The sequence below is a fragment of the Osmerus eperlanus genome, chromosome 8, assembly GCF_963692335.1.
Source record: "Osmerus eperlanus chromosome 8, fOsmEpe2.1, whole genome shotgun sequence".
In the NCBI taxonomy this organism is placed as follows: domain Eukaryota; kingdom Metazoa; phylum Chordata; class Actinopteri; order Osmeriformes; family Osmeridae; genus Osmerus; species Osmerus eperlanus.
Window position 1 is genome coordinate 13,607,749 of NC_085025.1, and position 12,046 is coordinate 13,619,794.

The 12,046-nt window shown below is 43.4% G+C and overlaps 1 protein-coding gene across 1 annotated transcript in view; it reads left to right on the forward strand.

Moving 5' to 3' along the window:
* The window catches only part of fam184ab (family with sequence similarity 184 member Ab), a 51,856-nt gene extending 39,810 nt beyond the window's left edge, over positions 1 to 12,046 (forward strand). Inside the window, 4 exon segments of the mRNA XM_062467609.1 lie at positions 1,567 to 1,684; positions 2,181 to 2,285; positions 3,126 to 3,343; positions 11,520 to 12,046. Coding sequence (XP_062323593.1) covers positions 1,567 to 1,684; positions 2,181 to 2,285; positions 3,126 to 3,343; positions 11,520 to 11,595 — 517 coding nt within the window. The 3' untranslated portion in view covers positions 11,596 to 12,046.

A 12,046-nucleotide genomic window follows, 5' to 3' on the forward strand; every position in this document is an offset into this window, starting at 1 on the left:
TTTGGGGCGTGAAATCACCAGTGGGGGTCGATAACCACGCTACAACAGCTACTGCACAGCGACCACACAGCACTTAGACAACTGTTTTGTTTTGGTGTTTGTATACATTATACTACAGGGTATCTTAAATTAGACATATTTTTGTCTACAGCTGATTTTCGAAAATTACTAAACAATACCACTACAACCACTAGACAACCCTCTAACAACCTGCAGACAACCATTAGACAACTCAGCTACAGCCACTAGACACCACGTCTGTGAACACGGCCTAGACGATCTCAGCACAGCCTCCCAGACAGAGAGGGAGGATTGTCTGTTCCAATCTCCATGATCCCTGCTCCCACATTGGCTTGTAGTCGGCTGCTAGTTTCCAGCGCTGTCAACATGTTCACACACTGTCACCCTCTCCCGTACCACACACTGCCAGAGACCAACAATGTCAGAAGTACACTCCCCCCCCCCCCCCCCCCCCCAGCAGACACTAACACGCCAGCAGTCTCAGTCGGAAACACGTACCGTAGCGCTGCACAGTTTTTGAGGTTGTAGTAACACTGACGTCGTACTGTTAAGTCAGTGTGTGAGACATGGTTACTGACAGTTTAGCCCATGCTCTCCTGATACAGCACCCTCTGTTGGTTTGGAGGGCTGTTGCGTCACCATCTTGGTTTAAACCACGCCAAACCAAACCCTAATTTCACAAAACTTTCCACTTGAACACATGTAACAGTAATTGACATGCGTTTCATTTGCATCTCAGTCGGCATCGATCCACTGTTTGTCATTGACTTTGCAACGGCGGGTCAAATGTGCACCTCAGATAACGAAGGTAAACAGTCATTGACACGGGTCTGTGTCCGAGCCACAGAGGTTACGTCCAGCTCAGGGTTAATACCTGGAGAATATTCTAGAACAGAATGGAAATATTCCGGAGTCTACAAGGTAGGTCAGCAAAGTCACATTTGCGTGCTACAGCAGGGCTGGCGCCGCAGTATGCAGACAGAAGCAGCTGTAGCTTGAGAGGCAAATAATGTGTCAGTCTGAACACAGCCTGAACACAGATTATCCCTTGAGGAATAGAGGTCCTGAGAGCCTTCTGCACATTGAGCAACTTGAGATGTGAGTAGACTGAACAGCTTTAGTCTAGCAGTATACAGTAACTGTCTACTGATATTGGTAAACCAGCAGCACTATTAGGCAGTCGAAAGGAGAGACAGTATCGATTCTCTCCTCCTCTCTTTTTCTCTCCTCTGTGTCATATTGCTCGGCTTGGCGTGCATCTGATCACACATGCTTTCATCATCCTAGTAGAAAACTCAAGCAGATCAATAGCTGACAGGTTGCCTCCAGGGAACTTCAGTTTCCTCTCTGCTGTCTGGTTCTCAAGGCTGTCTGAGGAAACCAAGCTGCCCCAGCTCTAACCCTGTGTGTGTGTGTGTGTGTGTGTGTGTGTGTGTGTGTGTGTGTGTGTGTGTGTGTGTGTGTGTGTGTGTGTGTGTGTGTGTGTGTGTGTGTGTGTGTGTGTGTGTGTGTGTGTGTGTGTGTGTGTGTGTGTGTGTGTGTCAGGCTGGAAGGAACAGAAGACAAGTTCAGGAACAGAGAGAGTCGTCCAGAGGACCTGCAGGTCATCGCTGAGCTCAAGGAGATGGTGGCAGAGAGAGAGTCCCTGGTTAAGAAACTGGTGGTGAGTGGTAACACACACAACACGCGCACACACAACAAGCACACACACACACACACGGGTAGTTTAGTCTTACACACCCACCGGTCTTTTCAGGTGCATTCGCTTTTTATTTTATCTAAACTATCTCCATGACCAACACTAGTTGAAAACCGCTACTCTTAATTGACACTTATGTCTATCTATGAAACTAATGTTTTATACTTTTAATCTTTCATGTGTTGTTTTTTTGTACACATCAAATCTTTATGCTTTCAAACATTTGTTATCATTTTACATGACCTTAAACATGTAGTATCACATTACCTGCCATTTATTATTACATGTCCTCTGTGTCATTACATGACTTGTCATGTATCACAAGACTTTTCTCACATATAATCACATGACCTCATGTGTTATTAGCTTGGTCTTTCCTTTACTGTGACATGGCCTTTGTCATCGACCTTGCCTGTATTAACATTAACCTCTGGCATGTATTATCAAATTACGGATTCAGGACGATAAGAAGTTTTACCAGCTGGAGCTGGTGAACAGAGAGACCAACTTCAACAAGGTGTTTAACACCAGTCCCAATGTTGGTGTCATCAACCCCCTGATCAAGGTGAGCCTGACCCCCCCCCCCCCCCTACGGCTGACCTCCTGACCCCCTAACCCTCCTCTCTCCTCAGCCCTGTGGGTCCTAGTGTACACAGTAGACCAGGGGGGGGGCTCTGGTTTGTTACCCTGTTGGCATAGCTACATGAGCCGCATTAGTTTACATTTTGGGCCATTTGAAGAGATTCAGATATGTTTGTTTTTTTGTCAGTGTTTCTTCTGAGGTTAGCTGTGAACAGACCAGACCCGCTGCCTGCAATACTGTGTCCTTCACTAGCTACAGGGCGGACCAGTGCAGACCTGCAGTGTTTATTTGTTTATCACCATTTCTTCACATTGGAAAGTGACTGAAAGTGAGAACATTACCTCACCATGCTGGCCCATGTCTACTTGGAGGGTACCTGGTCTCATTCCAATATGAAAGCTGCTGGCTTGATCTCACTGGAATGGAACCCTGCCCTGCATGGATATGGATAACAAAAATCCATTCCAAGTTCTATAACTTCCAAGAGTTCAGTTGTGTGTTACATTATACATTATGTGTTTGTGTACATGTGTGTGTGTCGCCTTCCTGTTCCAAACATCCAGTTCTCCTTTGCTTTCCAAGCCATTCTGTGTCAGATTTCTCCAGAACCTTCCTTCGTTACTTCCTTCCTCATTCTAGCGTCCATCCCGTCCAAGCTGGTCGAGGCTCCAGCTACCACTTCACTCTAAACCCTCTGAATCTCTATCATGACAAAGACAGCACTCTGCCTTCTCCCACTCGACTAGCTCTCCCTATTACTCCATTTCTTTTTTGTATTTTTTTTTTCCTCTGTTGTCTTTTTTTGTCCCCCTATCTCTGTAGCAAAAGAGAAAGAATGAGAAATCCGCCACCAGATTCAGCAGCTCTCCCAACCTGCGGGCGGCGGAGCTGGCGGGCGCGGGCACGGGAAGTGGGCAGCAGCAGCCCCAGCCCAACCGCCTAGAGCCCATCCCCAACTCCCCCTTACACCACCTAGAGCTCAACACGAGCAAGCCTCTGCCCCCGCCAACCCCACCCTCCGAGCCCAAGAAATTCATGAGGTGAGCCCCACCACCAGCACCCTTCTCCTGGGCCCTCAACGTAACCGACCTATCAGACAAACTTGAGCTGAGGCTCAGTGCCAATGGGAGCTCAGCACACTGACTGACCTGACACACCGAGGCGGGGCCTTGACACGTCACCTATGACCTTGTAGGCTCAAGGCTTGAGGTTGGCCTCTACTGGCCCAGCTAACCTCCCAAGCAGCTAACCTGCTGTTCCCAAGCTTTGTCTGTGACAAAGGAACTCAATGTGACACTGATAAATTTGTTCCCACAACTTACTCACCTCGCCTAGTTACAGGAAATTGAGGGCAGCAACTCCCTCTGCCAATCACGGTTCACCTCAGCCCCTCAGGTGGGCAGGTCTGTGGTTAATCATTCCTCCCTCTCTGTCATCTCCCGGGCGGTGTCACATGGGAGTTTCTTTGTCAAACACAGAACAAGGATATCTTCAGCAGTGCTGTCAAGTCCACAAACATGGTGACAAAAACCAACCTGTCTCAAGCCCCTTACGGCACATGAGCTTTGAAAATGGCATTGGAATGCAAACAGGAGCATGTTGTTGATGTTATTGTTGTTGTTGTTATTGTTTACCACCACTGTCTCTTACCATGCTAACGGGCGTGAGCATGCCAGTCACGTCCACTTCATGTCTCGTGAACAAACTTTTTGTTAAACACTGGAAGTTATACAACTTGCCCGTTGCGTTGTGCTCATGTTGTTTATTTATTTGTTTGTTTGAGCCACCGTGTCGGTTTTTAACCCCTTCATTCTGGCTCTCCCGGCCGACCGGCATGTTGCACTCGCAGCACACCCTGTTTGTGTTTGAAATGTAGTGTGTTTTTGTATTTTGGTTTTGTACGTGATATACTATGACGCTGTATCAGTTCCTTAGTGTTTCTATCATGTACTCTGTGCCAGGGTGATGTTTTTAATACTGAGGGGTTTTTAATGACATATGTATGCCTTGCTGAATAAATGTCTCCTGTGCCTTTTTATAGCTCTGCAGGTTGAACTGTTTTCTGCTAGGATCATGTGCACATACACACGGTTTAATTAAACTCTGTGTGTGCATGATTTGTAATGGCAATGCTGTGCATTACTATGGTAACGGCTCTGTTTCGGCTGCACTAATTCTGTGCGTGCGTGTGTTTTAAATGTGTGCGTCTCTTGCCCTTGCTGCTGCATGCTGCTGTGTGTATGTAAATAAGCGTGTGTGTACGGTGTGTGCTTGAAGCTGCCTTCCATTGGCATGGGGCTGTTCATCCCTGTACACGTACGCACGCATACATATGAGAGGCCGTATAGGCCTTAATTCATACTTGATCTCACATACACGCCATGACCTCACATATATACCATCATACTCTCACATATATACCATTATACTCTCACGTATATACCATTATACTCTCACATATACACCATTATACTCTCACATACACGCCATGACCTCACATATATACCATTATACTTTCACATATATACCATTATTCTCTCACATATACACCATTATACTCTCACATATATACCATTATACTCTCACATATATACCATTATACTCTCACATACATACCATTATACTCTCACATATACACTATTATACACTCACATATATACCATTATACTCTCACATATACACCATTATACTCTCACATATACACCATTATACTCTCACATATACACCATTATACTCTCACACATACACCATTATACTCTTGCACATAAACTGGCATACTCTCTTACACACACAAAAATACCGTCTTATATGCACCATCATACTAAAGTATGACAATATATGTAAGAGACAAATAGTATGTGTGAAACAGAATGTTACTATATGCAAGAGAATAACAGGATGTGTAAGAGAGAATACTTATCTATGTGAGAGAGAATACTTGTTTATGTGAGAGAGAATACTTGTCTATGTGAGAGAGAATACTTGTCTATGTGAGAGAGAATACTTGTCTATGTGAGAGAGAATACTTGTCTATATGAGAGAGAATACTTGTCTATGTGAGAGAGAATACTTGTCTATGTGAGAGAGAATACTTGTCTATGTGAGAGAGAATACTTGTCTATATGAGAGAGAATACTTGTCTTTGTGAGAGAGTTTGATTGAAACGGAAGGCAGTTTGATTGAAAAGGAAGTAGTACTCAGTTCCTGATTGGCTTACACATGAAGAAGGATTTGGGGTAGATGTAGCTAACGCCCACCTTCCCTATCAAGACGAGACTGAGTGACATGACAAGATGGATTCATCTATAACATTTTGCATACTCCAAATCCTAAGGCGTCATTGTCAGAAATGTTGTATCAAGGACGACAGCCATACGCGGAGGCTGTTTCTAACGCTAACGTTAGCGTTAGCTCTTCAGACCTGGATCAGGTGCATCAAGGAGCGGCAGCAGCACTCTGTCAGGAGCTCGTCTTAATGCCAGCCAAGTGATGGCGCAATCCCAATATCAAACTCCGCAGTATTTCGGTTAAGACTCCTGACAGAGAGCTGCTGCCGCTCCGTGATGCACCTGATCCAGGTCTGAAGAGCCGGCGCATTTCATCGTTAGCGTTAGAAATAGCCACTGTGGATGGCTGTCGTCTTTGATTCCAACATTTCTGACAACGATTCAAGCAAATCCACTAAAAAACTCAAATGTAGAATTCCATAGTTGTTTATGAAGCTATACCGACCCCCACTACTTGAGTCAAAAGTCCTAGATCAGTTTTTCAATTGATGAAACAAACTATCATTTAAATTAAAGCCAATGCCTGTGTGAATACCGTCCCGTGGCACTGGGGTTTTAACCGTTGACGTCTTTAATTAGCCGAGTGGTCTTTACACCCTTGGCTATTAACCTAAACTTCAATGCCACAAACTGAACTTGATGTCAATCTGTTCACAACATTTTCCAGTTGGGACTTTTAAGATCCTATTTGAGTGTAGGCCCCTATGCCCGATGAGTGCCCGCACCCATTCACTGCAACGAAAGCTTCATGGATCCGACTCGGAATCTGAGTTTAGAGACGCTTGACAAAAAAAATTGTTTGGCGTGTGGTGCGTTTTGGAATTGTTAATGTGATGTGTTCCCATCGTATTTAAGTTTACAAAGAAGAGGTTTGTTAATGTGACTGTATACATATCTCACTCGTACTGGCTAATCAGCTAACATGTTAAAGTAGCCTAGTATACATCCAAAGTCGCTGTCGTGAAACTAGCCTCATTTTCACAAAAGGCTTCGAGGTCAAATTAAAAACCTTTAAAAACGTCTACATTTAGCAAATATTATTGTGCACAAGTATTTTAGTATAGTTAATATGTAATTTAATTCCATAATTTCCCCAGGAATAACTGTAAAAACGTAATTCAGGAACGGGTCTGTCCTCCCTACAATAACGCCGCAGCATTTGGAGTATAAAATGTTAATAAAATGTTAATAAAATGTTATTAATGAGTCCAATGGCTTCATTAAGCCGCCCACTCTCTGCCATCTTATCATGTCACTCAGTCTCGTCTTGATAGGGAAGGTGGGCGTTAGCTACATCTACCCCAAATCCTTCTTCATGTGTAAGCCAATCAGGAACTGAGAATTCAGTACTACTTCCTTTTCAATCAAACTGCCTTCCGTTTCAATCAAACTCTCTCACATAGACAAGTATTCTCTCTCATATAGACAAGTATTCTCTCTCACATAGACAAGTATTCTCTCTCACATAGACAAGTATTCTCTCTCACATAGACAAGTATTCTCTCTCACATAGACAAGTATTCTCTCTCACATACACAAGTATTCTCTCTCACATAGACAAGTATTCTCTCTCACATAGATAAGTATTCTCTCTTACACATCCTGTTATTCTCTTACATATAATAACTTTCTGTTTCACACATACTATTTGTCTCTTACATATATTGTCATACTTTATTATGATGGTGCATATAAGACGGTATTTTTGTGTGTGTAAGAGAGTATGCCAGTTTATGTGCAAGAGTATAATGGTGTATATGTGAGAGTATAATGGTGTATATGTGAGAGTATAATGGTGTATATGTGAGAGTATAATGGTGTATATGTGAGAGTATAATGGTGTATATGTGAGTGTATAATAGTGTATATGTGAGAGTATAATGGTATGTATGTGAGAGTATAATGGTATATATGTGAGAGTATAATGGTATATATGTGAGAGTATAATGGTGTATATGTGAGAGAATAATGGTATATATGTGAAAGTATAATGGTATATATGTGAGGTCATGGTGTGTATGTGAGAGTATAATGGTGTATATGTGAGAGTATAATGGTATATACGTGAGAGTATAATGGTATATATGTGAGAGTATAATGGTATATATGTGAGGTCATGGCATGTATGTGAGACCAAGTATGAATTATGGCCTATACGGCCTCTCATACATACACACAGACACACACGTACACAGTCTCAGCCACAGTCAAGGTCACCCTGGCTCCTCTCAAGAATCGCCTGCACTGACGCACACACACACACACACACAAACTATCTAATAAACATTTGTATTCCGATGATGCTGAAGTACTCCTTTAATGCGTGCAGCGTCGAGAAGAGATACAGCTTTGCTTAGACACAGGAGGCCCTGGGCACAGTTAATAACATGGGCCTTACTATACAGTAGCTACTGTCACTACCAGGACATGTAATCATGTACATCCATGCGTACAAACCGCTCCAACCCATTCCCCTTGTAGAAGACAGAACACCGATGCCCTGTGTTCTATCCGAAACTTCCTGAGCTGTGGGTATAGGCTTCCTGTCAGTCGGAGCCAGGTTATACTAGTAGATGGCAGAGCAGTGATGAACAGCTTAATAATGGTGCTCAGCTGAGCAGATAATTAGCTTTGCTATCGTTCGCTCCTGTCTTCGGTCCCAGCAGCACTCTCAGCTGCTGCTTAGTGAAAACGCAGCTGGCCTGGGTTGTATTTACCTCAAGAGAGGGAGGGTTTTGTTTAAGACATTTGGGCGTAGAACAGTGAGAACCAGACAACCAGCCATTACGTAAACCATTACTTGAAAGCAAATTCGATAGTTAATGAGGTGTGTTTGATTAGGGACGCAGTGGGCAATTCTATGACTTGCCTATTAATTTTACCTCACCGGGAAACACTGATCAACTGTACCCCAAGTATTGGATTACCGATGAATAATTTACCCTGATCGAATGATTGATCTGGTGAGAACATGAATGAATTGAATGACTCTGGCAGTTGTCATGACAACTGTAGAAATATCTCGTCGGGGCAGGAGTTATTTATATTCCACAGGGGTTTGACCATTTGAAATCTGCTTGTATTTTCAAGAATGCCATTGTAACATAATACATACGGCAAAGAAAATAAAAAACATTTTAATAAATCAGATGACTTGTTTAGAGTCCAGTCACACAATTCCTCCAACCCCGTCTCTCAGTCTCCACGTAGCATTTCCTGTTCTGTATGCGAGTCTTGCATCTCTGACAGATCAGGTGATGGCCCCCGGGTGTCCCAGCGCTTCTCCACCAACCTATCTCTTTCCCTGCATCTGATTGAGTCCCCCTCCCCCTCCACTCATTCTCTTTTTCCCCCCTGTTCTATCTTCAGCCCTGCTTTCCTCCCATCTCTCACCGTGTCCACCTTTGAGCCGCCTCGCGCTCCTCTCCCCCTGCCTCTTCTCTCTTCCCCTCCTCTCATCCTCCTGCATTCTTAACCTTCACATTTCATTTCACTTATCCCACTTCCTTTCTCTCACATCCCTTCGACTACCCTCCTCGCCCCCCTCTCTTTTCTCCTCTCTCATCATCTTCTCTTCTCCTCTCCAGACTCTCGGATGTGAAGCCCTTCCTTGATAGGAGACACCTGGTGCATGTCAACGGGCTCCACCCCTTATAGCCCCGTGACTGAGGGAGGGGCCTAGGCAGCAGCCAGACAGCTGACCAGACAGACAGACTGACCAGCAGGGGGATAGCTGTAGGCCGAGAGAAACTGTTCTTTTATAAGAAATAAAATACTGCAGTTCTACAATACTGTGGTGTGTTGGGTTTTTGATGTTTCAGGTCGACATTGCCAATATTCAGTATGACGTGGCGGAAATTCAAGTGGCACTGTGTAGATCTGAATAGTCAAGATGGCGGTTTCAATATAATTTATTTAGTTTGTACAATTTAAGAATTAACAGAGTACTCTGGACCGGTCATAGCGAAAGACATGCAGATGTAACCTACAGGTCGTCCGAGAGAGTGGTGAAGAACAATCCTAAAACCCTGCCTTATATAAACTTAGAACAAATGGTTCTTCTGATGGTCAAACCATCAATATAGCGGTCTCTGTGATTGGTCAGCACTGCTCAGTGACAGTTTGACTCCACATCAAGTGTCCCACAGTTATTTGATGTCCCAGCTCCCTCTCTAAATGAGGAGATGGTTAATGATACACAAACAGGACACAGGACACAATCTCCTTGGCCAAAAGGTTAGGTCAGCTCACTCAACTGAGATAACAATCTCCCCCAACCCCCAGACCTAACTAAGACCCTCTGGCTCTTAGTTAGGTATCTTAACCCTTGTGTTATCTTCGGGTCATTCTGACCCATCAGTCATTGTGACCCACCGTCGTATTGCGATAGATTTACCGCATACAAAGACAAAGTGAAGCATTTTCTTTTAACAGCTAGGCTGTCTCAGACCCCCCACATTGCAAAGGTTAAAAGAAAATTATTTTAATTTGTTTTTGTATTGGGTAAAATTGGGTAAACACAACGATGGTTCGTTATGAACCTTTGGGTCATGTGACCCGAAGGCAGCACGAGGGTTAAATACCTTAAGACGATCTGAGTGTCCATTCTACAGAGTAAACTACACCACAGAGCCTCAGTTTCTTACATTCGTCTGTCTATAACAAAGGAACTTACTTTTTACCGCTTAAAGAAACATAGATATTGTAACTGTCAAAAACTGCCATAAGTATATGAAGTATTATTAGGGTTTAGGATCAGATTCATTCCAAACCAAAGCCATGTACCTTGGTGCAAAGGCTAAGACAAGTTGAACTACACATAAAACTAGACTAAGACAATTTCTCAATTTCTTCGATGGTGTGGAGAAATGTAGAGCACCGACGCACTTTGAGACTATGTAGGATTTGGATAAATGCAAGCCTAAATTAGTTAACCCTTGTGCTGCCTTCGGTTCACATGACCCAAAGGTTCATAACGAACCATTGTTGTGTTTACCCAATTTTACCAATTTTTTATTTTCTTTTAACCTTTGCAATGTGGGGGGTCTGAGACAGCCCAACGGTTAAAAGAAAATGCTTCACTTTGTTTTTGTATGCAGTAAATTTGTCGCAATACGACGGTGGGTCACAATGACTGATGGGTCAGAATGACCCGAAGATAACACAAGGGTTAAAGCACAAACACAAGCTACTCCAAGGGTTGAACTCTGGGATTAGAAACGCTTTCTTAATTCAGCCTTACCTCCACCCCTCGCCGGGTGGGCCGCCGAGGTTCCATGTACAAGTCAAACACTTGATTTAATATTGTAAGCTGAGGTAACTCTCAGCGATGAGCTGAGTTAATATGTTCGGAGGCTGGATCACCCTGCACAGGGTCTGCTGCTGGTCTCAGCTGTATTAAACAGTACAGTCATATTAGCCAACATCCGACCACATTTTCATATTCTTTTAAATAGCAGAAGCACACAACAATAAACTCAGTAGTATATTGCACAGACCATCTAATGAGTCTCAACCCCTTGAACAATCAGGATAGTTGCAAGTTATGTTGTTAGCGATGTCCCTGTTAGACCCTGATGAAGACGTTGGAGATTCAGCCTGTCCCTGGACTAAATCAGCCTTCGGTAGTTTATCCTGGACCAGTCAGCTTCTACAGAAGACATTCTCCAACACCGGCCAGTCACCCTTAAGTCTAGTTTCTTCCAGAGTCAGTCTGTCATTACCTTTTCTCTTTCAAATATTAGTCAGACTCTAATGTAGAGTAAAGGCTCCAACAGACCAGCAGGGGTGGCCCTCGTGACGTTTTTCTGTCGTTTTAAGTCAGGGCTAGGCTTCATCCGCACCATGCAGTAACCTAGTTCTAGTCCCCTACATGGAGCTAACTGCTGTGTTTGTTGTGGTTGTGTGCATGTGTTTTCTCTTCGACTAGCCCTCCTGAGACTGAGGAATCCCCAGACTCTGACCCACAGCGCCAGGAGTGGTTCGCACAGTACTTCACCTTCTGACCTCCCTCAGATACAGCATGGCAACCAAACTATGAAGAAACAAAACAGAAGAAATAGACTAAAAAAGAAGTTATCACTCCATTCGTTCATTTTGTTGATTAATTAAGTACATTCTCTGTGGATGGGTTTCTTAGTACAGTAATTATATGTTTATTTTAGTTCTTTATTTTTTGTCGTTTCTCTGAGTGCTGCGTTCTGCTGCTGATCATCATCATTAGTTGGGTTGAGTAATATGGTATCTTGTCCTCTGTACCTGGTTTAGAATGACACAGTGGTTAAACTTTGTTACAGCCGCATTTAAGCAATTTTGGTAGAATTAAATTGTTTGTATTGTCGTCTGTCTCAACACAGATATAATGATGTCTCACCAATTTTCAAAAGAAAAATCGCATATTTTATATTTATATTATACTGTATGCCTAACTAATAAATTATTGTAACATTTACTCCG